Source organism: Mustela lutreola, chromosome 2 (genome assembly GCF_030435805.1).
Source record: "Mustela lutreola isolate mMusLut2 chromosome 2, mMusLut2.pri, whole genome shotgun sequence".
Lineage (NCBI taxonomy): Eukaryota > Metazoa > Chordata > Mammalia > Carnivora > Mustelidae > Mustela > Mustela lutreola.
The window spans coordinates 75,853,277-75,881,061 of NC_081291.1; the positions used below are offsets into that span (position 1 = coordinate 75,853,277).

Below are 27,785 nucleotides of genomic sequence, written 5' to 3' on the forward strand. Positions count from 1 at the left end.
TTCACCTGACACACCCCAACCCGCTCTGCTGCAGCCAGGGCTGCGGGTGGGGCGGCAGGAGACTCCTCTGCACGCTGAGACCTGTATAAGCCGGGAAGTAGCACAACCACCGGCGAGGCAGCCCGCGCACGCGCATTCCTTACGCGCGTTCGACAGACTGCAGCGCACGCGCGGTGCGTCCTCCCTCGTTCGGTCTGTGCCCGCAGAGCCCGCGGCTCCGCCCCCGCAGGCCCCGCCCCGCTCCCGTGTGCCGAATGCTCCATATCCGGGTTCCCGCCGTCGCCGCCGTCGCCGCCGCCGCCGCCACCGCCGCCACCGCCGCCGCTTCCCTCATTCAGCTTTGCCGGGAGTGGTGTGATTCCCGACCAAGATGGCGGCTGTGGGGCGAGTCGGGTCCTTCGGTTCCTCTCCGCCGGGATTAGCCTCGACTTACACTGGGGGCCCCTTGGCTAACGAGCTAACGTCGGGCAACGGCGGCGCCGCAGCGGGCGACGACGAGGACGGGCAGAACCTTTGGTAACGACCCCACCCTTCCCTGGGTCCCCGCTGACACTCCCGGCCCTGCGGACACCTCGGGATCCCGTGCCGAGGCCACTGCGTTCTCGGCAGCCCCCGCCCAAGCGCGCCAAGGCCGAGTCCGTCCCTCCCGCGGTGGGGCCGCGGTCCCCGGCCTCAGCGTGCGCCTTTGCTCCCTGCTAGGTCCTGCATCCTCAGCGAGGTCTCCACCCGCTCGCGCTCCAAGCTCCCAGCGGGGAAGAACGTACTGCTGCTGGGTAAGTGTCCTCTGCCTCGCTCCGCCCCGCCCGGCCCCCACCCGGGCCCGGGTCGGGGTCCGCCCGCCCGCTCGCTCGCTTTGTGCGGACAGGCGAGCCTGGCCCCGCCCCGCCGCCGGACCTGTCGCTGACAGCTGGGGGAGAAGGCGAACGGGGACCCAGGCCCCGGTACCTGCGGGGACCCGCCCTCCCCAGAGCCCTTCCTCCCCTGGATGTGGATGTGGAGGTGGCCCTGACAGTCTCGCATGGGAAGGACAAACGCGGTAGCCCATCTGACGGATTCTAGAGGCTTGGGAATTACCTCGAAAAAAAGGATGGTTTCTCTTTCATAACAAAAATTGCTAGCAGGAGGCTCTTTGCAAGGGCTCCAGTGCAAATGGCATACTTATTAATATTTAATAGCTGACTCTGTAATTGACAGAGAAGCTAGAAATTGAGACCTGGTAATCGTGATAAATGTTCTTACTTGATTCAGCTTTTTTGGGTACAATGGCCTCGTGTTGCCAATGCCTTTTTAACTGTCACTTATAATTCTGAAATTTGTAAAGGGCAGTAGAACACCTTACTAGTCCAGTCCCTTCAGCCAAATAATTTTAATAAGGAGAAATGGTCTAATGTCTCATTCTTGTTCTGTAGCTCCTCTGCTCCCTGGAAGTTATGTATTTTGTCTCTCTTTACTGATTTCTTAGGGTGGGCGTATTGGACATTGAGGGAGAATAAATCACAGATTCACATTTTCTCAGGCTTAGCTCCTGAGTCATTTGCAGAAGACATTTCTTATTCTTTAAGTGCCAGATATTGACGATTGCTTATAAAATGATGGTTAAATTTTAAAACTTTGATATTGGTGTCTCAAGACTGTTTTTCTGTACATCTAAAAACAGGAAAGGAAACAAAGAAGTCAAATGCTACATGACAGGGTCTATTTTAATAAAAATGTTTAGATAGAGACAAATTACTTTTTTTTCCTGAATTGCTGCCAATCTAGAATATATAGGATTCTTGATTGATGTTCATTACTACATGGAGCTAGTTGAAAAATTAGTTTTTACCTCGTTTTTAATATGATTAAAACTACCTACTGCTTATTAACCTGTGTTCACTCACAGCCCTATGATCTTAAACAAGTTCCTTGATATCTGTAAACCTTGGTTTCTTCATCTTCAAAGTGGATATTGTAGAAACAATAATGTCTTCCTCCTAGAGTTATGGGGAGGATTGATGAAATAATGCTTATGAAGTGATAACAGCACGGTGACTTTTTGTGATGGATTTCTCTTAACTGAATTAGAAAATCTTTTATCAGAATTCTCTTTTTGAAAATTGAATTAGTGTCCACATTAGTGATACTTATAGGGCAGAGATGGATTAGGGTCCAAATTAAAAAAAAAAAAATCCCAGAAAATAAGTTTACTAATTTAAACAAATTACTGTTAGCTGCTAAACTAAAATGGACTTAATGTGACCTCATTGAAGTGGGTTTTTTTAATGACTCTAAGTTCAGTAAGACTTCTTTTCAAATACTACTGTTACAAGGTTAAGATTCTTGAACTTTCTTTTCATTTTGTAAGTTCCTCCCAATTACTTCTATGCATTAGATGTTACTTAGAGGATTCTGTTTGTAGTGAAACAAAAGTGGCAGTTTATTCATTTTTGATGTCCCTGATGTGCTGAGGTTGTACCAGGCTTTTTTTGTTATTGTTTGTTAACCCTTTTTTTTAACCTGCTTGATACTGGATCCCTGTATGTGACTGAGTATACTTAGAGACCCCAGACACTTCTGTCCTTCCATACTTAGAACAGACTAAATTCCCTTCTTCAGAGCCTGATAGTTTGTAAGGCTCCATCTAGTATAAAATTATACAAGCTTGAAATTAAAATTTTTTCTTTGAGTACTGTTGGGATATTCATCAAAGTCCTTTTCAGCTTTAGAAAAACAGATTTTTACACTGATTACATAAATAGGGTTAATTTTTTAAAAACATCTCTAAAGATTGCTTAAAGACGTTTTACCATCACATGTTACAGCAACATTTAGTCTGTGCTGGTGGAGGGAAGAAATACATAAATAGGTATTGTGGTTTTCTTTGTTACGAGTTTGAGGGTACTAAGCAGGAGGATGCTTGGCCTTAATGTGTATTTCATGAATTACGGTGATCTCTGGAGTCCTGTATTTAAAAAACAAAATCTGAGGCTGCAGTAAGGTTTTACATTTCCAGAAACAACCTAAAATAGGACAGTGATCAAAGCTTGCTTATGTTCCCCAAAACAAATTGCAGTTTAACCTTAGCTTGCTACATGGCCTCCCCTCCCACTCCCTATGGGAGTGAGAAGAGGATGAGGACCAGTACTGTATACTGTATGGGCCATTCTCAAAGCATTTTCATGTAAATCTTAGTGTATCTTCTCTGCTGTGCCCCTTCTTTCACCACCTCCAAATCTGAGAGGTAGATGTTAGTACCAATTTATGGATGAGATAATGAATTTTAAAGACCTGTTAAGTGAGTTTTCCAAGGTCACACAGCTGTTAAGACCATGTGTTCCTGACTCTGGCATGGCTTTCCTTGCAAGGAAGGGAGGGCCACACATTCTTCCTACTGTGTAACTTTTTTAAAAGACTATCTTTGAGTAAAAATACTAGTAATTATTTTAAACTAAAATCCAAATATTTGTTGGATTCTAGGATGCAGCTTATTGAGGGACATCACTGTGGCCGTGGCATTCGTGTTTAAGCAATCATTTAATCTACCTAGGCCTGACCTGTCATGAAATGCAGAAACACTATGACATTAGTGCTTAACCATTTTCTCTCTTGAAAGATTTTGAGAATGGGCTTCAGTCAAGTTTGTTTTTAATATTAAAGGCAAAACTTCTCATGCACGTATTTTAAGTAGGATTTAACTTACCAAGTGCCCTTTGAAGAACTATTTTTTTCTTTACCCTTTTTATTTAATCAACTTTTACCTCAATGATTGTAATTATATTTTAATTGCTGCTTTTTAAAGGGCACTTTCTCCACATCTTAGTTACTTTTCCTCTGTTTTGTTAAGGAAACTCCCTAAGGAAAATAACAGTACCTAACATTTATAGAGCACTTACATGTACTAGCTGTGTAAGGATTATGTACAGCATTTGATTATCCCCTTAAAGATCAGGAAACAAACACAGAGCTGTTGAGTAAATTGCTGTAGGGTTACACAGCTAGAAAGAGTGAAAATCAGGAATCTAAACTGTATAGCCTACCTCCAGAGACAGGATTCTTTTTTTTTTAAGATTTTATTTATTTATTTATTTGAGAGATAGAGCATGAGAGGGGAGAAGGTCAGAGGGAGAAGCTCTCGCTGAGCAGGGAGCCCGATGCAGGACTTGATCCCAAACTCCGGGATCATGACATGAGCCAACTGCAGTTGCTTAACCAAGTGAGCCACCCAGGTACCCCAAAGCCAGTATTCTTTTTTTTTATTTTTAAGATTTTATTTATTTATTTGACAGAGATCACAAGTAGGCAGAGAGAGAGAAAGGGAAGGAGTCTCCCTGCTGAGCAGAGAGCCCGATGTGGGACTCATCTAAGGACCCTTGGGATCATGACCTGAACCGAAGGCAGAGAAAGCCAGTATTCTTAACCTATATACTGAACTGTCTCCCTAAAGGAAACGAGAGCCCTCTTTGTAGGAGAAATAATGTGTTTGCAGTTTATATTAAGGAATTTTGTCTGATTCTCGAGATGTATCTATTTCATTGCAAAAAATCCCATTGAATTAATTAAATTAATTCATTAGTACTAAGATTCATATATAATCTTAGCTTCCAGCACAGGACCTGGCTTATAAATAGAACATCAGTATAACTTTCTGATTTGGGGTCAACATAAATTAATGAAAACTAGTTGGCCCTTTGGTAAATCATGTAAGCCTCATCTTTCTCGTCTGTAAATTAAGATATTTGGATTTAGTGATTTCTGAAGGCTTGTCTGATCCCACATTCTTTAATTCAAGTTTTAAAGCTTGTGGGTTATTAAATATTTTTAAAGAACTATTTTGAGGATATATTGCAGTTAGACTGAAATTAAGAAAGTATTTCCTTACAGATGTGGGCTGTTTGACTGTACCCAGGGAGGAAATTTAGAGCCTTCTATTTTTCCCTGAAGGCACTAGTCCAGGATTGTGTACAGCCAGCAAAGCCCCACAAAATGCTGAGCATCTTTAGGCAGTGTGTTTGAAATAGTCTTTCTTACTCAGGAGTAAAACTAGCTTCTTTTAAGCTTGAATTATTGGTAGGAAACCTAAAGATACATAGCGAAACTCAAGATCTGTTCACAGAAGTAACTTCATGTGAGGAGCGACTGAAAATAATGAGACTGTCCACTCTGAAACCATTAACTTATGAGGAGCTGGGATTAAAGATCATCAAGGTTCCATGACTTATGGAAGTTACAGATTTTGATCAGTTGAAGTATGTTAATGCTGTTTTCTGAAGTAATTTGTTATGGGATATGCTACAAGGAAGAGAATACTACCACATATTGGATATGGATATGGGTGATATTGGATTGGTAGTTTTCAAAGAACTAACAAAATTATTCAATGCTTGTTAGGTGCTACCACTGTCAAAAATAAACCATGTATAGAGTGTTTTAAGACTCCAGTGACAGTGGTATTTTACAGTGGTCAGTCAGTGACCTATTAAGTAAATGGCCAGATAGTAAATAATTTAGGCTTTGTGAGCTATATGGTCTCTGTCTTAAATAACTCAACTCTGCCCTTGAAGCTCCCAAGCAGCCATAGACAATACATAGATGAATGGGTGTGGCAGTGTTTAACAAAACTATTTACAAAAACAGGCAGCACACAGTTTTGTGTGCTGGTTTGTGGACTCTTGCTTTAGGGTATTATGGGCATCAGTTTTATCAATAAGCACAGATGCCAGTTAATAGAGTTTTCTGGGTCATGGAGTATGATGTTTGGTGCAGAATGAATGATGATGAGCTTTCATTTAAAGTATCATTGTTATTCCAACTAGAGGTATAGTCTGAACATAGGTTTAAGAGGTGTTAAGTGGAGTTCATATGTTTCTTCCAGTGCTGAGAGATCAGCTCAAGCACGAGTGAACAAGGGCACAGCTTTGAGATAGGAAAAAAAGGACTCAGCAAGTGGGTGATCATGGACTAATTTGGGGGGCCTCATTTTACTTATAAAATCAGGGAGTAGCTGTTAGGAAGGCCTTACAGATTATCTCTTTATTCATTTACTCATGAAACATTTATTAGAACATGCTGCGCATAAAATGCTTTGCTGGAAAGCATTTCCATCTGTGGAAAACAGAGTTAAATAAGATTCCATCCCTGCCATCTAAACTTAAAGTAGTAAAATCATATATGTCAGTATGAAATGATTGCTAAATAGGTCACATAAAATTTTGCGGAAAAGGTGATATCTGAGTGAAATTTTGCTAAGTTAGATGGGAGAACACTGTGGGCTGCAGACGAAGGGAGCTTGTTGCAGTAGCTAAAAACCTAGTGGAAAGGCCAGGGCAGCTCAGATATGGTGGGATCCTGACCTACAGGCACCAGATCTGAGAGTCTGCCCTTCCTACCTTCCCCTGAAGCTGTGGGGTTGTGGGTGAATTACAACCTACTGATCTGTTAATAGAGATTCTTTCATACTTACTGGGATTAAAAGAACTAAAAGAAATTATGTCTTAAAGCACTTTCCTCTCAGAATTGGAAGTCACTATTTTAAATTGTAAAGTAATACATGTTTCTTATCAGAGAGAAAATATTATGAAGATAAGATAATGAAAAATAACACATGATCCCACCAACTAGATATAGCAGTGTTCATTTTTTTCTATGTGTCTATATTTGTTTTTTTTTTTTTTTTAATTTTTTTAAAAAGGTCTGGGCTTTTTTTTTTTTTAAGATTTTATTTATTTGTCAGAGAGAGAGAGCACACGCTGGGGGAGCGGCAAGGTGGGAGGAGAAGCGTCTGCCTTCATCTGTGGTCATGATCCCAGGGTTTTGGGATCCAGCCCTGAATCAGGCTCCCTGCTCAGCTGGGAGCCTGCTTCTCCCTCTCCTTCCCACTTGTGCTCTTTCTTGCTATCTCTGTTGAGCACCAAGGGGAGAAGATGACTCCCTGCTGAGCGAGGACCCTGGTGCCAGGACTTGATCCCAGAACCCTGGGATCATGAGCTGGAGGCAGACGCTTAGCAGACTGAGCCACCCAGGCATCCCTGTATTTGTTTTTTAAACAAATTGGCTTATACCTTATATACTATTTTGAAATCAGATTTTTTTTTTAACTTAATCGGGTTTTGTTTTGTTTTTTGAAGACAGTAGATATGGGTTCCTTCCTTTTAGTGACTGAATAATATATATGGTTATGCCATAATTATAATTGATGGGTAGACAGATTATTACGGTTGTATCTAATTTTCCACTTTTCCAATAGTATCTTTGGGATAAGTTCCTAGAAGTTGAATGGCTGGCTCAAAAGTATGTATCTTTTTATATATTACCAAACAGTCTTGGGAAAGTTATGCCATTTTACATTCCTTCCGTCAGTATATGGGAGTACTTGTTTACCTAGCACCATTACTAACACTAAGGATTATTCGCTTTAATCTTTACCTATTTGGTAGATAGGTTAAAAATTGGCATCCTATAATTTAATGACATTTGGACTATAGAATACATATATTTATTGATTAAAAACTATTTAGTGTGACTTACAGGAGCCTAGGAACTGTTAATAACCATTGAGATTAGCATTTATTGGCTGTGATAGATCTTTATTGAATTAAATTCAGTGGTTTTCAGTTCATGTCTAATTAGTCTGAGCAGGTGAGGGCAATGATAAAGGATGAATTCTGTTTTTTAATGTGGATTACTGAATGATGATATTCAAAGGTAGAGCTTTGGCCAACAGATGGGATGGGAACATCCGTGTTAAATGCCTATTGCTTTATTATATAACATGTTCACTCTTTTATAGAAGAGCGTTTTGAGCCCCAGGTTACACAACTGAGCTGGGATTCAAAATTGAGTTTGTCTGACTTTCTGCTATGCAGGTGCATAGCAGGTCCCCAACATTAGAGGAATGTAGTCTGGAACAGCCATGCATACATGTTTACTTAGAACCACTGGGTGCAGTTGCTGCAGCTGATTAACAGCCTCTCCCTGTTCTTGCCTGCTGAGGCAAGGGAGGAGATGCTCTTTGTGAGATGGAGAGCAGACCAAAAGCTCGCACCCTGCCTGGGTCATCCAGATAACCTGTGGGAGGCCACATAGCAGGTATGAGCCCAAAAGATTCCAGTGAAGACCCTTCATGTCTCTTATCACCACAGCTTTCAGATAAAATAGGATGATTTCTTTTTCTTTTTCTTTTTCTTTTTTTTTTTTTTTTTTTTTAAAGATTTTATCCATTTATTTGACAGACAGAGATCACAAGTACGCAAAGAGGCAGGCAGAGAGAAAGAGAGGAGGAAGCAGGCCCCCCAGCAAGCAGAGAGCCTGATGTGGGACTCAATTCCAGGACCCTGGGATCATGACCTGGGCTGAAGGCAGAGGCTTAACCCACTGAGCCACCCAGGCGCCCTAGGGTGATTTCTTTTACATCATGCCAGGCCAAATAAAAAATGTCAGCTTCACAATGTTGATCCCTCACTTGGATAAAGAAGGAACATGGAAGGCTAGAATTCTTTCTATTCTAGCCATGATTATCATGATACTGTAGGCAGTAATGAATCCACTATAGCTATGGAGATGTGAATCAAAGCTCTCCATAGATAGCAGATACCAGGCACACAAACCTGTGCACAAGAAGAGCACAGTGTCTCAGCCTTCCACCACCACAGGAAAGGAACCTGGGAGAAAAGGGAGGCAGAATACCGCTTAATTTTCCTTTTGTCCCCCCTGTTTATCACCATTGAAGACTAGAAGCTGCTCCAAGTACAATGGCAGTGTTTACAGTGTTGAGTAGTATTGCTGGATTCTAATCCTGACCCTTCTTTAGCAAATTGCTTAATCTTTCAGATTATGCTATTTACCTTTAGAATTATCATATGGATTATAGGAGATAATGTTTGTAAAACATTTCTAACAGCGGCATACACTGGAGGTGTTCAAGATAGCTATTATTAATGTATTATGAGTACTTAAGTGTTTTTCTTTGCTCATTTTCATGTGATTCTTGGTTTTTGGGTGTGGGGGGGGGGGTTTAGATTTTATTTGAGAGGGTGAGAGAGAGCAACAGAGATAGCGAGAAAGAGCACAAGTGGGGAGGAGAGGGAGAAATAGGCTCCCAGCTGAGTGGGGAGCCTGATTCAGGGCTGGATCCCAGGACCCTGGGATCATGTCCTCAGCTGAAGGCAAATGCTTAAGTGACTGAGCCACCTTGATGCCTTTGATTCTTGTTTTTGTATTATCTTTTTAAAACACTGTTGATGTCTTATAAAAGAATTTTGTTTTTGTTGTATCACTGACCAAGAAGTAATGAATTGGTAATAGTTACAGAACTTTAAGTCCATCACCATAAGTTTTGTCTGCTTTTACCCCCCCTACTGAGAAGATGGGGAGCAAATGGAAATACTGGACTTGTCGAGGTTTACACACTAATTGTGATATTGTTACAGTTAGAAATCACATCTTCTGAATCTTCCTATTTCTAAATCTGTTAATTAAATTGTCATTGTAAAGTTTATGAACATGACCTCTGGTGTTAAATTAGAGATCTGTTGGGGTGATAAAACAGTATCACAAGCACACCTTTATCCCTATACTGTTTTGGTAGAGTTTACAGACTTTCTTTTGTAATCAATTCTGTTAAATTTGTGCAAAAAAGAAGTAAGAATCGATGGTTATTGTTTCATGCTAAAACTGAAGTTCTTTGGGGGTACCTGGTTGGCTCAATTAGTAGAGCATGTGACTCTTGGTCTCAGGGTTGTAGGTTCAAGTCCCACATTAGATGCAGAGATTATTTAAAAATAAAATATTTTGGGCGCCTGGGTGGCTCAGTGGGTTAAGCCGCTGCCTTTGGCTCAGGTCATGATCTCAGGGTCCTGGGATCAAGTTCCGCATCGGGCTCTCTGCTCAGCGGGGAGCATGCTTCCTCCCCTCTCTCTCTCTGCCTGCCTCTCTGCCTACTTGTGATCTCTCTCTGTCAAATAAATAAATAAAAATATTTTTAAAAAAATAAAATAAAATCTTTTAAAAAATTAAAATAAAACTGAAGTTCTTTTAAGTGCGTGGATTTTATACTTGGTTTACAGAGAGTGACTTATTTGAATAGCACCCAGACATAATTTGGGATATGGGCTTATTTGCTGTGGGGAATTTCACTGTAATCTAATCAACAAGTCTTTCCTCCTTTGGTCCATCCATTAGGACAGTGTTTGGCCTGTAGACTGTTTTTGTACGTCCAGCAAGCCAAGAATTGTTTTGTTTCTATCTTTAAAGATTTGAGGGTTAAAAAAAAAAAAAAAAGATCAAAGGTGATTTTTTTTTTTTTTTAAGATTTTATTTATTTGACAGAAAGAGACAAAGTATAAGAGGGAACACAAGCAGGGGGAGTGGGAGAGGGAGACATGGGGCTGGATCCCAGGACCCTAGGATCATGACCTGACCCAGAGGCAGACACTTAACGAGTGAGCCACCCAGGTGCCCCCTTTGTGGCTTTAATAACTTAGGAGAATTTTAAGATCCCATTCTAAGTGATTCTAAGAAGTGTTTATGTGATTTTAGTGGTTTTTATCAATTATTGTTGTACTTAATGCCCCTTAGTATCATAAAGTCACACAAATATTCCTATATTTCTCGGAGGGTTTTGTCTTTTCTCCTTTCATTTATGTATTTAGCATCAAATACTTTCTTTTTTAAAATTTTACTTTTTTTTTTTTTTAAGATTTTATTTATTTATTTGACAGACCGAGATCACAAGTAGGCAGAGAGGCAGGCAGAGAGAGAGAGAGAGAGAGAGGGAAGCAGGCTTCCTGCGGAGCAGACTCGATCCCAGGACCCTGAGATCATGACCCGAGCCGAAGGCAGCAGCCCAAACCACTGAGCCACCCAGGCGCCCCAAAATTTTACTTTTTGATACCCTTCACCCATCATTTGAATCATCATTCAAAGATGAATATCTGATAGAGACCTTATGTGAACTGCAAAGCCTAAAATATTTACTCTTTAGTCCTTTGCATAAAAAGTTTCCTGGCACTTGAATGAGGACATAAAACTAGTCCTGTTAGAATATAATTTGATCTAATGAAATATTTCAGTTTGTTTTAAAAACATCTGTAAAATATGCCCTCTTTTAAAAAATCTAATATAAAATGAAAATTTAGATAAAATGTTTAAAGAATAACTTTAGCATCATCATTAAAGTGTTCTTTATAGGAGGACTTTCAGCTTTGTCTGTTTAAATGGGAACTCTCAGTACTTGTATAAGTGTATGTTTACAGATCATTAACTGTTTGGCTGGCACACTTAAAGCTAGGATGTCTGTTTCACTGCCAGCTGAAGGCAGAGGAACTGAAGATAAAGCTTTCTTACAGTTTGTACGTGACGGGTAGATGAATTCTTTGAACATTTTTGGAAGTCACACAGGCCTCATTGCCCTGCTTGCCACTTTAAAAATGTATTAATTGCAGAGAATAAAGTATTTCTGTAGTTATTTTTCTTTTATTTTACTGTTCAAACCATCAGGTTCTGTGTTTTTTCCAAAAATAACTTGGAATTTAGTGATTTTTGTTTCTTGAATGGTTTGGTTATTAGAGACAGTTTTTCGTTTGTTTATTTTTCTCCGTGTTCTCCATGGTTCTTTATGTTTTGTTGGTTTTTTTTTTTTTAAGATTTTTATTTATTTTAAAAGAGAGCAAAAGCTGGGGCGCCTGGGTGGCTCAGTGGGTTAAGCCGCTGCCTTCGGCTCAGGTCATGATCTCAGGGTCCTGGGATCGAGTCCCGCATCGGGCTCTCTGCTCGGCAGGGAGCCTGCTTCCCTCTCTCTCTCTCTCTCTGCCTGCCTATCCATCTACTTGTGATTTCTCTCTGTCAAATAAATAAATAAAATCTAAAAAAAAAAAAAAAAAAGAGAGAGCAAAAGCGAGAGAGAGCACAGAGGAAGAAGGAAAAGTAGGCCCCCCGCTGAGCAGGGAGCTCAATGTGGGGCTTGAGCCCGGGACCCCCAAGATCATTACCTGAGCTGAAGGCAGATGCTTAACCGACTGAGCCACCCAGGCGCCCCCTTTGTGGCTTTGATAACATAGCAGAATTTTAAGATCTCATTCTAAGTGATTCTAATAAGTATTTATGTGATTTTAATAGTTTATATCATTGATTGTTGTGCTTAATGCCCCTAGTGTCATAAAAGTCACCCAAATATTCCCATATTTCTGTTTTGGGTTTTTGTTTTGTTTTTTTTTGTTTGTTTTTTTTTTGTCTTTGCACCTTTCCTTTATTTATTTGGCATCAAATTCTTTCTTTCTTTCTTTTTCTTTCTTTTTTTTTTTTTAACTCTTTGACATGCTTCACACATCCTCCCGTCCCCCATAATCTCCAGTCTGTTCTCTGTATCTCTAAGCTAGAGCTTTTTTGTTTTTTTAGATTCCCCACATAAGAGAGATAATTTGTCTTTGACTTATTTCACTTAGCATAGTGCCCTCAAAGTCCATCTATGTTGTCACAAATGGCAAGATTTCATTCTTTCTTATGGCTGAATAATGTGTATCTCACATCTTTATCCATTCATAATTGGACACTTAGGATGTTTTCTTATCTGGGCTATTAATAAGAAATAATGCTGCAGTCAACATGAGGGTACATGTGTCTTTAAGTTAGCGTTTTCATTTTTTTTAATAAGTACCCCAAAATGGAGTTGTGGTTTCATATGGTAAAAATATGATCAAAACTTTTAATTTTGGGGCGCCTGGGTGGCTCAGTGGGTTGGGGCCTCTGCCTTCGGCTCTGGTCATGATCTCAGGGTCCTGGGATCAAGCCCCGCATCGGGCTTTCTGCTCAGCAGGAAGCCTGCTTCCTCCTCTCTCTCTGCCTGCCTCTCTGCCTGCTTGTCATCTCTCTCTGTCAAATAAATAAATAAAATCTTTAAAAAAAAAACTTTTAATTTTGGGGGAAACCTTATACTGTTTTCATCAATGGCGGCACCAATTTACACTCCCCAACAGGGCACAGAGGTTCCCTTTTTTTTCATAGCTTCTCTGACGTTTGTTTTTTCTTGTCTTTTTGATACTAGCCATTCTAGCAAATGTGAGGTGATATTTCACTATGGTTTTGATTTGCATTTCCCTAATGATTAGTGATACTGAGCATCTTTTCATGTGCCTGTTTGGCATCTTTGTCCTGGGAGAAATGTTTGTTCATGTCTTCTGCCCATTTCTTAATTGTATTGTTCCATTTTTTGCTAGTTGAATTGTATGAATTCTTTATGTATTTTGCATTTTAACTCCTTATCTAGAGATACAACTTGCAAATATTTTTTTCCATTCAGTAGGCTGCCTTTTTATTTTGTTGATGGTTTCCTTTGTGGTGCAGAAGCTTTCTAGTTTGATGTAGTCCCACTTGTTTGTTTTTGCTTTTGTTGCTTTTGCTTTTGCAGTCAGATTTTAAAAAATCATCGTCAAGACCTATGTCAGGCAGCTTACCACGTGTGTTTACTTCTAGGAGCTTTATGATTTCAGATCTGATGTTAAAGTCTTCAGTCCATTTTGACTTAATTTCTGTGTGTGGCGTAAGATAGTGGTCTAGTGTCATTTTGCATCTGGCTGTCTAATTTTCCCCAACATCATTTATTGAGGAGACTGTCCCCTTACCCATTGTATATTCTTGGCTCCTTTGTCATAAATTAGTTAACATATATGCTTGGGTTTATTTTTGAGCTCTCTGTTCTGTTCCATTGATGTATGTATCTGTTTTTATGCCAATACATACTGTTTTAATGACTGTAGCTTGTAATGGAATTTGAAATCAGGGTGCATGATCCCTCTAGCTTTGTTCTTCTTTCTCAAGATTGCTTTGATGTATCCAGGGTCTTCAGTGGTTCCATACACATTTTACGATTGTTTGTTCTATTTCTGTGAAAAATGCCACAGGAATTTTGATATGGATTGCATTGAGTCTGTAGATTACTTTGGGTTTAAAGCCAAATAAGCCCCATTGCCCTGCTTGCCACTTTAAAAGTGTATTAATTGCTTAGAATTAAGTATGTATATAGCTATTTTTCATTTGTTTTATTTTAGTTTTCAAGCTATTAGGTTCTGTTTTGTTTTCCAAAAATAACTTGGAATTTAGTGACTTCTGTTTCCTGAATGGTTTGGCCAATAAAGATGGTTTTTAAATGTCTATCAATGCCAAGTATAGGTATCCTCCATTTTAATATTTTCCAGCCCTTCTAACTGCATAATTGAATAAAGAGAAGGGGTTCATGATGGACTTTCTAATATTGTCAAACATAGCTCATCTTGGCTGTGGCAAGGCAGCTGAGTACTGACAACTTAGTCCGAGCTTTTCCAAGTCCTCATTAGACATCAGATCTGCCAAGGCCTTCATTATGAACTTCCCAGCCTCCAGAACTGTGAAAAATAAATTCTGTTGTTTAAAAGCAATCTAGCCTATGGTGTTTTGTTATAACAGCCCCAAAAGATTAAGACGACATGGTTTTTGTTTTTGCTGAGCAAAACAAATAGAAGAATATCCTATTCTTCTGTTAAGAATAGGATAATTTCTTATCTGTAAGTAACTTAAAAGCTAGGACTTTATATCCTGCTTACTGTTAAGAGAACTTGCCCAAAGAATATTTGTTAAATGAAGCAGGACAGACTTGGCAGACTTACACTGTGCCGAAGGCAACCAGTAAATGACCTGACACATGACACTGAAGTGTCTTCAGTGTGCAGTGTGTTGTTGGGAGTGTGAGGGACAGTGCTTAACCAGACTTACAGAGGAAAAGAACGCTTCCTAGAGCTTTCCTAGAGCAAACTCAACTGAGACCAGGATAAGCTGTGGTTATCCCACGTGTGAGAAGAAGGGAAGAATATCCCAGAAAGAAATGACAGCATGTGCGAAGACTCAGAGTTGGGAGAGAGCACCCACTCTAGTGCTCTGCAAGAAGTTGTGCATGGCTGGAGCCTAGCATGTGGGTTGTGGGGTATGGTGGGAGAGGGGCAGAAAAATGAGGTGGCTTTTGGAAGGAACATTGAGCTTTATTGTGCAGGAGCAGCAGAAAGACCCTGATGGTTTGTCCTGACATCTTATGAAACTGCCAAACATGTTAAAGCAATTTTACAGTGAATACTCATATACTCAAACGTTGATTCTACCATTAAACTTAACTGTATTTGTTTTATCACATGAGCGGCTCACTGTTCCACCCCTTTTTTTATGCATTACAAAGTAAGTTGCTGATGCTAGTTTACTTCCCTGGAAATACTTCAGCTTTTGTATATCGTTAACTAGCATACCCTGAAGGGTTTTAAGAGGGAGAAGTGGCGTAAGGAAGATCACTTAGCTGCAGCGTGAGCAACGTATTGGTGTGTGGTGCGAATTTAGTGGATGTTCAGTTTTGAGTATGCTTGTATAGTGAGAGGAGAACCAAGCAGAGGCCATGGGTTAAGTGCCTAAAGACATAAAAAGAGAAAAAAATTGTCTAGCAAATAATCTGATTAGAAGATGTATATAACAGTAGAACAATTACATCTACAATTACATCTTTGTAATACCAATAGCATTTTTCACAGAACTAGAATAAACATCCTAAAATTTGTATGGAACCACAAAAGACCCTAAAGAGCCAAAGCAATCCTGAAAAAGAAAACACTGGAGGTGTCACAATTCCAGACTTAAGTTATATTACAAAGCTGACATCATCAAGACAGCTTGTTTGTTTCTAAAATGGCACTGGAACAAAAATAGACATATAGATCAACGGAACAGAATGGGATACCCAGAAATTAACTTTCAACTGTATAGTCACTTAATCTTTGATGAAGCAGGAAAGAATATGCAGTGAGAAAGAAGACAGTCTCTCTTAACAAATGGTGTTGGGGAAACTGTAAAGCAACATCCAAAAGAATGAAACCGGACCAGTTTCTTAAACCAAACACAAAAATAAATTCAAAATGAATTAAAGACCTAAATGTGAGACCTGAAACCCTAAAAATCTGAGAAGAGAGCACAGGCAGTAATATCTCTGACATCAGTCATAGCAACATTTTTCTAGATATATTCCCTGATGCAAGGGAAGTAAAAGTAAATATAAACGTTTGGGATTACCTCAAAATAAAAAGTTTCTGCACAGTGAAAGAAATAATCAACAAAACTAAAAGGCAACCTACTGAATGGGAGAAGATATTTGCAAATGACATATCTGATAAAGGTTAGTATCCAAAATACATAAAGAATTGATACAACTCAACACCCCCCCCAAAAAGAATAATCCAGTTGAAAAGTGGGCAGAGGACCTCCCCCCCCAAAAAAAGGCCAGAAGACATAAACAGACATTTCTCCAAAGAAGTCAGACAAATGGTCAAACAGACGTATGACTGATCATCAGGGAAATGCAAATCAAAACTACAATGAGATATATCACCTCACACCTGTTAGAATGGCTAAAATCAACAATGTAAGAAACAAGTGTTAACAAGGATGTGGACAAAAAGGAACCCTCCTGTACTGTTGGTGGGAATGCAAACTGGTACAGCCACTGTGGAAAACAGTATGGAGGTTCCTCACAAAGTTAAAAGTGGAACTACCTTACTGTCCAATCATCACACTACTGTGTATTTACCCCAAAATACTAATTTTTTAGTATTTTTACTAATACTGATACTACTAATACTAATACTAAAAAAAGCACTAATTTAGAGGCATACAGACACCCCTACATTTATTGCAGCATTATTTCCAATAGCCAAACTATGGAAGGAGCCCATCAATAGATAAATGGATAAAGAAGATACGCATACACACACACACTGAATATTATTCAGCCAGAAAAGAATGAAATCTTGGCATTTGCAATAGGATGGATCAAAAATAAGTCAGTTAGAGAATGACAAATACCATATGATTTCATTCCTATGTGGAATTTTAGAAACCAAACAAGCAAAGGGAAAAAACAGACAAACCAAGAAACATATTCTTAACTATAGAGAACAAAGAGGTGATTACCAGAGGGGAGATGGAGAGAATGAGTGAAATAGATGAAGGGGATTAAGAGTTCACATTTATTGTGATGAGTACTGAGTGATGTAAAAATTGTTGAATCACTCTATTGTACACCTGAAACTAATAATAGTTCTGTATGTTAACTATATTGAAATTAAAATAAAGAACTTAATAGAAAATACAAATAGCAAGAAATTATGTGATTTAAACTTGGCACTAGTTACAGAGCACCTGGGTGGCTCAGTAGTTAAGCATCTGTCTTCAGCTCAGGTCATGATCCTGGAGTCCTGGGATCAGTGTCCTGGGATGGAGCCCTCCACTGGGCTCCCTCAGAGAGGAGGCAGCTTCTCTCTCTGCCCCTAGCCCCTGCTGGTGTGCTTACCCACACACATTCTCCCTCTCTCTCAAATAAATAACAGTCTTAAAAAAAAAAAATGTTGGTACAAGTTTAAAAACTTTAAAACTAGGCTAGCTATTCATGTTTTGGTAAGGATTTTTTTAATATTAAAAATCTGTTTAAATACTACATATTATTATCTCATGAACTTTAGTTATTAGCAATATCTTGTTAATAGTATTTATAGTAAAGTTGAGTTTCTTAGATATAAGGACTTATTCCTGGAAAATATTCATGAGTTCTCTGAAAATTTAAAAATTGTTTTCATTTTCATGTTAAACTTCAAAAAAATTATAAATGTCTTGGATCTTTTCTGAATGAGCATCTTGCCACAAGATTGCAGTACTCCCTTCTGCATAGGTGCTTACAGTTCTGTTGGTGACAAGCTGAGACCAAGTAAGGCAGACAGAACAGAGAGAGGACACATGGATCTGTCAAACTCCAAAGAAAGTATCTCAGAGCAGTACTCTATTCAGTCGTATTGGCCAGAGTGGTTCTTTTTATGAACCATTTTCTAACATATCATAGCAGTAAGTATCACCTTAAACAGGCAATAAAGAACTCGTCATTAAATAAGTACTTCTTTTTCAGTGCTATTTTTGCAGTGTACTATTAAAATGGACCAACAAAATAACAGATTGGGTTGAAGATAGTAATATCTATGATAATGACAATGATTATTCCCATGATGATCCATCATGCTTAAAATAGAAATAATAAAGTTAACTAGTGAAAAATATATGTTTCTACTCTTAAACCCAGCACTGGCATTTAATTTTAGCAAAATATCATTTGTTATATTTATTGTGATTTGAATTTTATCAATCCTATAATTTTTATGGCATTTAATTTATAATGTTTTCAAGTAGTTGTTCAAGAACTATAAACAAAAAGAATTTAAATCATTTCTATCTAGTCATCTCAGTATGCAGGAGCACTGGACATATTAAAAATAATTTAAATCACCATGTGAGGCGATCTATAAAAACTTTCTTTTAAAAAGTCTGAATAGGCAAAGCAGAGGATTTTTAGGGCAGTGAAACTATTTTGTATGATACTGTAATGGCAGAATACATGTCATTATACATCTGTCAAAACCCATATAGTGTACAACACCAAGAATGAACCCTCATATAAACAGTGGACTTCAGGTGATAATGACATGTTAGTGTCAGTTCACTGTAATAAATGTACTACTGTATCAAGGGTGGGAGACGTTGTATAGATGTGGGGACAGGATATTAAAAAATTCAGAGAATTTCTCGCCCAATTTTGCTGTGAACCTAAAACTCCTCTAAAAAACAGTTGATTGGGGGCACTTAGAGACTCAGTTGTTTGAGTGTCTGACTCTTGTTTTCTGCTTAGATCATGATCTCAGAGTTGTGAGATCAAGTCCTGCATTGGGCTCTGTGCTAAGCATGGAGTCTGCTTACAATTCCCTCTCTCTTCCTCTCTCTCTGCCTTCCCCACCACTTGCACATGTATGCTCTCTCTTTAAAAAATAAAAAAGAATTAAAAACCCCAAGGTTTATTAATTTTAAAAATCCCAAGTTTATTCTATAACTAGAAAGTAAAAAATCCAAGTGTCGCTTATGACAGACTACTTTCCTGAAAAGAATTCTCTAGATTAAATTGACACCAGCTGAAAACTGATTATCCCGCAGAAACAGTATTACATATTATAGGCAAAAACTTAGTGCCCAGACTTGTAATAGAAGCTTTTAAATTGATTCGTGAAATCAATAAAATATCTGATTTTCTAAAGTACCTATGCATCCATAAAAATAGGTGGTAACCGATAAAACTTGATTTTATTTAACCCAGGATTTATCTTTTCTCTTTAATTCCTACTTTAGATGTTAGAAAATGAAAAGATACCTTAAAAAGGGTCAAAATCAGATGGATTTATTTCAATTTCTTTTTAATATTTCAAATGACTTAAATATAAAGGTTTCTGAATTTTAAAATGTATACTTATAGATAAGCATAAGCAAAAGACCCAAACCATAATAATATCACCTAGAAATAGTCACTGATTTGATTATCTCTAGTGGTGATACTGTGGAGTGGTTCTTCAGTGTAGAGCATCATAGGAGAAGGGAGGAAAAATTGAATGGGGGAGTAATCAGAAAGGGAGACAAACCATGAGAGACTCTTAACTCTAGGAAACAAACTTAAGGTTGCTGGAGGGAAGGTGAGAGAGAAGATGGGATAACAGGGTGATGGGCATTAAGGAGGGCATGTGATGTGATAAGCACTGGGTGTTGTAGGCAACTGATAAATTGTTGAAGTCTACACCTGAAACTAATTGATGTCATATATGTTGGCTAATTGAATTTTAAAGAAAAAAAATTATGGAATGGTTTTTTAACAAGTTTGTATCTTCCTTTTAGTTTATCTAATTCTAATTGTAAAGGCTTAAATTCATATGCTCCAAATTTTTTTTTGGATTTTGAGCCCAAATTCATGACATCAAAAATACAGTCAATCCTAACTACGTATGCTATATTTCAAGTTTCAAGCTCCACATTTTTTTGGATTTTGAGCCCAAATTCATGACATCAAAAACATAGTCAATTCTAACTACGTATGCTGTATTTCAAGTTCTTGTAGCCATCAGTAGAGGATGGCTGTTTCCTTTTTCTAAGAGCTGAAGTTGAGGAGTTCTCCCCTACTTAGGAGACCAGAATTTATTTCTCTAAGTAAATGTCCATCATTCATTTCACTGGACTGATGGTTCTCAAATATGCCACACTCATCCGCGGGGCTTTTTTTTTTTTTTTTTTAAGCTTATTTATTTATTTATTTATTTGACAGAGATCACAAGTACACGGAGAAGCAGGCAAAGAGAGAGGAGGAAGCAGGCTCCCCACTGAGCAGAGAGCCCAACGCGGGGCGTGATCCCAAGACCCTGGGATCATGACCTTAGCGGAAAGCAGAGGCTTTAACCCACTGAGCCACCCAGGCACGCCTCTGAGGGGCTTATTAAACACACATGGCTAGGCCTTCTCCTGTACTTCTGGGGTAGAGTCCACAAATCTGCATTTTTAACAAGTAGCCAGTGTTGCTGCTGCTGCTGCTAGTGCAGGTACCACAATTTAAGAACCATTGCATTTGACATTTACTACACTAAACACTAGAAGTACAAGGATCTTTATATTCAAATCATTGTCCTCTAAGAGGCTTATAAACTGGAGAGGGAAAACAAGCAAAAGATAATTTCAAGATATTGTCATTAGGACTACACTGGAGATATGCAACAAATCAGGAAGCCAGCCCTAAGGGAATATCCTGGTTTTGCCTGGAAGTCAGAAAGGGCTTTGTAGAGACGGTAGGTAATACTTTAGGCAAACCTCATGGTGTTTAATGAGCCACGGATAGTTAGTCATTCTAGGCAGCAAGGAAAGCATACACAGAGGCCTGGAGGCAAAGAAGTGTCCTTCTACAAAGGACAGTTAATTTGAATGCATGAACTTCAGGACATGAGGGGGGAAAAGGAGTCAGAAAGTGAGAACAAGTACGGCATGCCAACTCGTGAAGGGCATCTTATGCCAGGTGGGAAGGTCAGACTATCCTGAAGGTGACCGGGAGCCCCTGGCAGTGTTTAGGTATTTTAGAAAGACTGCTGTGGCGAAAGTGTGGAAGACTGACTGACAAGAATAAGTTTAGGATTAGGAAAACTTAGGTTACTAGGTATTAATGGTGTCCTAGCAGAAATAAGGTAGGCCTGAACTAAGGTATTAGCTAGTGGTGGGGACAGCTGTATTCCAGGCACACTTGGTTGGGAGCTGGCAGAGAGATGAGGAAGACATAGAAGTCAGAGAAGGCTCTCCCTTGCCATTGCTTCCGTAACATTGCCCTCCCCTACTCTACCACTGACCTCTGAGGCGGCTGGTCCCGAGTCTTCCTTGCAGGCTGCTCTTCCATTCCTGCCCCAAGTTTGTGTTCCCCAGGGTTCCTTTCTCAGCCTTCTGCTCTTCTCACTCTGAATGTAATTCCAGGAGCAACTCCACACACAGCTTCAGTGACCCACAGATTTCCTTTGAGCCTCAGCCTTTCCCGAGCTGCCTTCTGCTTGTCACTATGTGCATGTTCCATGAATACCTCATGTTTCAATATACACAAAGACAGTATCATTCTCTTGTTGTCTTTCCCCCAGATACTCACTTATATGATGATTCATGTAAGATTCCAACCTTAGACTTTCTGTATTGCATGTTCCCTCTACCTAAAATATACTCTCTTTAGAATCCTGTGTTGCCCAAACTTCTGTCGTCTTTCAAATACCACTTACTTGGGTAGGCTGTTGCTAATCACCTCATTTAAAATCACAACCTCCCTTGCATTCCTGTTCCTTCTCATATTATTTTTCTCCATTGAACTACTAACATAGTATGTATTTTACTTAGTTACCCCCTACCCTCAGAAGCTCTAGCAGAACAGGCTTTTTTTGTGTTTTGCTTACTGCTGTATCCCCAGTACCCAGAAAGTACCTGTGACTGCAGTACCTGTTAACTCTGTTAACTCTGCACTTTCATAGTGAAATGTACATTCTTAAGCCTCTTACAGGGCAGCCACTGAGACATCTGGTCTCAGACAACAAAAATGCTGCCAGAATATTAATGAGTTTCACAAATCCCTGAGTGAAGGATATAAATTTTGTTCCCTTATCCACTTTGGGAGTATTTTTAAACTTGACTATGTATTAATGGGTTTGAAATACAAAAGCTGAAGAAGTTAGTGCAGCAAAAGGATACAACTTCAAGTCTGTCAGTGTGTTTCTATATAACAAAAAGCAAAGGACCGTAACTACTCCCTTTTGCCCACATTCTAGTCAGATGGAACTGTTGGCTTCCATTTCCATCTCTCTAGCAGGAGCAGCAGAGATTTCCAGAGAGCCTGCTGCATTCATTTAAGCAGCAGTAATTCTAACATAACCATGACTGTAATGGGGAATGGTGATTATCTCCTATTTGGCAGATGTTGAATACTGGAGCTCAGAACTGCCAAAGATAAGTATCTTATTCAGAGTTTCATAGGTGGGAAATGACAGGGCCAGGATCTAAATTGATATAAATTTAAGTTCAAAGCACACTTTCCAGTATGCAACAGTGCTGCTATTTTAGAGGCCATTAAAATAATACTGTTTATTATTTTTACATTATGACTCATAAAAGAGAAAGGTATTTCTGCTTCTAGGGATCATTGCTATTTTCAGAAAAAAAGGAAAATAATTTAATGCATTCTTCTCTGTGGGTTGCCTCTGAGGAACAGGTGTTTATGTTCCTGTTCTCTTGATTCTGCCTCTAATAATTTCTTCTCTTCTGAAATTTTAAACGATGGTAGTTGTGCCTCTTAATACTTAGCACCTTCGAGATCCATTTTAAGATAAAGCTTAAAACATTACTTTTTAAAAAGAGTATACTGTCAAATAAATGTAATATGGTAAATATGGTAGTTTGAGGCTCCCCCCCACACACACACCCTGCAATTTCAAAATTTGTCACTTTGGTAACAAGGTGGAAGTATTCACATTGAGAATAAAAAACATTTCATAGACACACACAGGCTGTAGGGAAATCTAATGAAATCCTCTCTACTTAGAGATGAGAAAATTAAGACCAGTCTAGTCACAAAGACTGTGGGAACATGGCAATAATCAGGTCTCACAAGAGAGTCCAAGTCAACCTTCTCAAGAGTGTGACTCTTGTTTGCACTCAGGAGAAAGTCAAAGGTAAAACCAGAAGAATATCTTATTCTCAAGAATATTCTGACATCTTACAGTGCTTGGCAAAGAGAAGATTCTCAAGATGTCTGAAGAAGCACTTTGCTAACTGAAACACAATTTTCTGGTAGCAAAACTTCTATCCACTACTCACTCTTCTCTCCACTTCAACTTCAACATTTGGAAGTTACAGTTGGTTGAAAATTGAACATGCATATTTTACACATATTTTAAGTCCATTTCTTCTTTTTCATAAGTCTTAAGCCTCCATTAAAATGACCAGTTTCTATGGCTGTCACTTTTTTTACACCTAAATGAATTCTGATGTGATTTGTCTTGATGGCAAATGCAAATGTCTGAAAATAGACCTGTTTCATAAAACATCTGAAAAAGCTGATGAAGACATATTCTGCAGACAAAATCTCATTTGTTACCTACCATTTCTAGGAAATACCTCTTATCTCAGGTATTAATAAAGATGCAAGGGTTTTTTTCTTTTTTTTTCCATCCAAGATTTTATTTAAATTCAAGTTAGGTAACATATACTATATATGCATATGTTATTGTATATGTATATTCTACTCCATTTCAGGAGTAGAATTTAGCAATTCATCATGTACATATAACGCCCAGTGCTTATCACAACATGTGCCCTCCTTCGTGCCCATCACCTGTTTACCCCATTCCCACACTCATCTCCCCATTTTTTTCTTTCAAGTTTTTATTTAATTTAATTAAAAAAATTTTTTTTAAGTAGCCTCCACAGTGGGTGTGGAGCCCAACTTGTGGCTTGAACTCACAACCCTGAGATCAAGACCTGAGATGGAATCTAATCAGATGCTTAATTGACTGAGCCACCCCGGAGCCCCAAGTTTTTTATTTTGATTCCAATATAGTTAACATACAGTGTTACAGTAGTTTCAGGTATACAATATAGAGTGATTCAGCAATTCTATACATTACTCAGTGCTCATCACAATAAATGTGTACTCTTAATCCCCTTCATCTATTTCACCCATCCTCCCCACCTCCCCTCTGGTAATCATCTCTTTGTTCTCTATAGTTAAGAATCTGTTTCTTGGAGCACCTGGGTGGCTCAGTGGGTTAAGCCACTGCCTTCAGCTCAGGTAATGATCTCAGAGTCCCGCATCCGGGCTCTCTACTCAGCGGGGAGCCTGCTTCCCCCTCTCTCTCTGCCTGCCTCTCTGCCTTCTTGTGATCTCTTTCTGTCAAATAAATAAATAAAATCTTTTTTAAAAAATCTGTTTCTTGGTTTTTCTCTCTGTTTTTTTCCCTTTGCTTGTTTGGTTTCAAAATTCTACATAGGCATGAAATCATACGTGTAGGTCTTCTCTGACTGACTTTGCTTAGCATTATACTCTCTAGCTTCAACCATGCTGTTGCACATGCCAAGATTTTGTTCTTTTATGGCTGAATAGTATTCCATTGTATACATAAACCACCTCTTCTTTATCCATTCATCTACTGATGGATACTTGGGCTCCTTCCATAGTTTGGATATTGGAAATAATGCTGAAGTTAACATAGGGATGTCTGTATTCCTTTGAATTAGTGGTTTTGTATTTTTGGGTAAATATGCAGTAGTGTGATGATTGGACAGTAAGGTAGTTCCACTTTTAACTTTGTGAGGAACCTCCATACTGTTTTCCACAGTGGCTGTACCAGTTTGCATTCCCACCAACAGTACAGGAGGGTTCCTTTTTGTCCACATCTTTGTCAAACACTTGTTTCTTCTATTTTTGCGATTAATATTTTCTAAGTCTACATTTTATTTTTGTCTGTTCTGCATTCCTTCTACCCTTGTCCTTGTTCAATTTGCTACCCCCACCCCTCTCCTTTACTAATATTTCTTATGACTTTATGGTTTTGGTGAGGCTACAGCCACAATTACCTGCTCTGGTCAGTTTTGATATACCGTCCATCCTCCATGAGTGTGGCCCGTGGGTGGGTACGTAACCCAAACTGGGCCAGTTAAAAGTCTTTACCTGAGATTCTTAAGACTGAAAGTCAGTCAGTAGGAAGAGTTTTTTGTCCCTTGTATATTAAACTGGGATGACCTAAGAGTTGAACTTTCTGAAATACCCACAGAGGAAGCCATTTGTAATAGGATAGAACCAGACTTAATAAGAAGGGTAGAGAAGCAGGGACAAAGCATCTTGGAGGTGAAGTCTGCATCTTAAGTGTAATTACCTAGATGTCGTCCATCAAATTATCCTTTTGGTTGAGGTTAGTTCTAGTTGGATTTTTCACTTGACACTAGAAAGCCTCTTTATTTATTTATTTATTTTTAAGATTTTATGTATTAGACAGAGATCACAAGTAGGCAGAGGTGCGGGGTGGGGTGGGGGAGCAGGCTCCCTGCTGAGCAGAGAGCCTGATGCGGGGCTCCATCCCAGGACCCTGGGCTCATGACCTGAGCCGGAGGCAGAGGCTTTAACCTACTGAGCCACCCAGGTGCCCCTAGAAAGCATCTTTAAATAATCTATATTATAATTTAAAAGACTCGTCTTCTTTTACAGGTGAAGATGGAGCTGGGAAAACAAGCTTAATAAGAAAAATTCAGGGAATAGAAGAGTACAAGAAAGGAAGAGGCTTGGAATATTTGTACTTAAATGTTCATGATGAAGACAGGGAAGGTGAGTGTCATTTATTGAGATGTACTGCTGCTCATATTAGTCTGACTTTTCTTAGTGTGTCATTTTTCATTAGGAGTCCTAGTCTGTCATGCTAGTCAGTGAATAGTTAAATAAAAATGTGAACATACTTTTATTGTTTTGGGATTGGAATTCATATAGTGATATTTTTTAACATCTTAAGGTATTCTGGTGTATAGACTAGCTTTCTTGCTATCCTTGAAGAATCTCAATTTTTCAGTTCATTTCCCCCTCAGATAGTAAAATAATAGTATCCTAGGGTTCTTTTGTTCACTCCCTTTTCGCCTTTTCATTTTTGACACAAAAATGTCATACTCCCCAGATTTTTTTCAATCTGATCAGCCATTTTTTCTTGTATACATCACTTGCCTTCTCATTTTTATGTATAATATCCTGAATATGCATGGGTATCTCTGCTGATAAGAAGAGAGAGAGAGTTTGTGATAGTAAGAATAGAAACATGTAATTCGTGTCCGTGATTTGGGTTTGAGAAATCAGCAGTAGAGGCTGCTGGTGTTCTGTATTGGCAGTTAAATCATTGTCCTGAATGTTTGTTAGGGCTTTACTAAGTTGATAGATATGACCTACCTAAATAGTCGAAGCTTGTCAAAGGAGACCTCTCCTGTGGAGGTGCCCTAAGATACTAAGTAGTATTGTTAGTTGAATAATGAAATAATCCTGTTGCCTTGGTAACTTTCTTTTGTCTATTGTAGATCAAACAAGATGTAATGTATGGATCTTAGATGGAGACCTGTATCACAAGGGCCTCCTTAAATTTTCACTGGATGCCATTTCTCTGAAGGACACTCTAGTTATGCTAGTTGTGGATATGTCAAAGCCTTGGACTGCTTTGGATTCTCTACAGAAATGGGCAAGTGTTGTGAGAGAACATATTGACAAATTGAAAATTCCTCCTGAAGAAATGAAAGAAATGGAACAAAAGTGTGAGTAGTCGGAAATATACATATACTGTTTTTGTAAAGTGAAGGTTTTGACAGACTTGCAAATGAGTTCTAAAAATTTATTAGCATTGGTTATACCTCATTAATTCTTACCAGGATTACAGTGAATTTGACCCAGGTTTGCACCTCAGTAAAAAGGAGAAGACCTGAATAAAGGGTTTAGAGAAAGGAAAGTAATGTTAGAAAGTCATGTAGGTCGGACATTCATTCATTTATTCATTCATTTGTTCATTTATGATTTTATGTATTTATTTGAGAGAGAACAAGAGAGCACAAGCAGGGGGAGGGGCAAAGGGAGAGGGAGAAGCAGGCTCCCCTAAGCAGGGAGCCCAATGTGGGGCTCCATCCAGGACCCCAGGGTCATGACCTGAGCTGAAGGCAGATGCTTAACTGACTGAGCCACCCAGGCACCCCTACGTCTAACTTTTAAATTGTGGAACACTCCCCCCTACCCCTCCTCCTGCCACACACACACACACACACACACACACCTATTTTTTATCCTCTTAGTCCCCTTTGTAAATTAGAGAATGTAGAAAAGCAAAGCCAGATGTGACTTTCCCAAAGTAATTTGCACAGACAGAACTGGGCTTACATTGAACCCCACTCTTTGAAGCCACTTAGTGTTGTAGTCTGCCTCCTCATAATTAATGTGGGTCTAGTGTTTCTGTCCTGTCTTTGAAACAGATTTCTCAAACCGTTTTTGTTTCTTCTCTTACATAAGACTAAGTATAAAGTCTCATTAAAATACATACTTAGATTATGGCAAAAAAGGTACCTGCTCAAATAGAGCAATTTCTAAACTATGTATTCAATTATTTACTTTGATTTTCAGTGATTAGAGACTTCCAAGAATATGTAGAGCCGGGAGAAGATTTTCCAGCCTCTCCTCAGAGAAGAAATACTGGGTCACAGGAAGACAAAGACGACAGTGTGGTTTTACCTCTGGGTGCGGACACACTTACACATAACTTGGGCATCCCAGTACTAGTAGTTTGCACAAAGGTTAGCTTCCTTCCTAGAGATTCTACTACTGGTATTAACCAAGGATGACCAACTGTTTTGTTTTCCAGCCTCCTTTT

The 27,785-nt window shown here is 39.0% G+C and overlaps 1 protein-coding gene across 1 annotated transcript in view; it reads left to right on the forward strand.

Annotated features, from left to right (window-relative positions):
- The first annotated feature begins 236 nt into the window (after positions 1-236).
- DYNC1LI1 (dynein cytoplasmic 1 light intermediate chain 1) overlaps positions 237-27,785 on the forward strand; it is a 47,502-nt gene continuing 19,953 nt past the window's right edge. Inside the window, exons 1-5 of the mRNA XM_059162384.1 lie at positions 237-516; positions 700-773; positions 25,607-25,723; positions 26,455-26,685; positions 27,539-27,708. Of these exons, the coding sequence (XP_059018367.1) occupies positions 371-516; positions 700-773; positions 25,607-25,723; positions 26,455-26,685; positions 27,539-27,708 (738 nt within the window). The 5' untranslated portion in view covers positions 237-370. The remainder of the gene's footprint in view (positions 517-699; positions 774-25,606; positions 25,724-26,454; positions 26,686-27,538; positions 27,709-27,785) is intronic.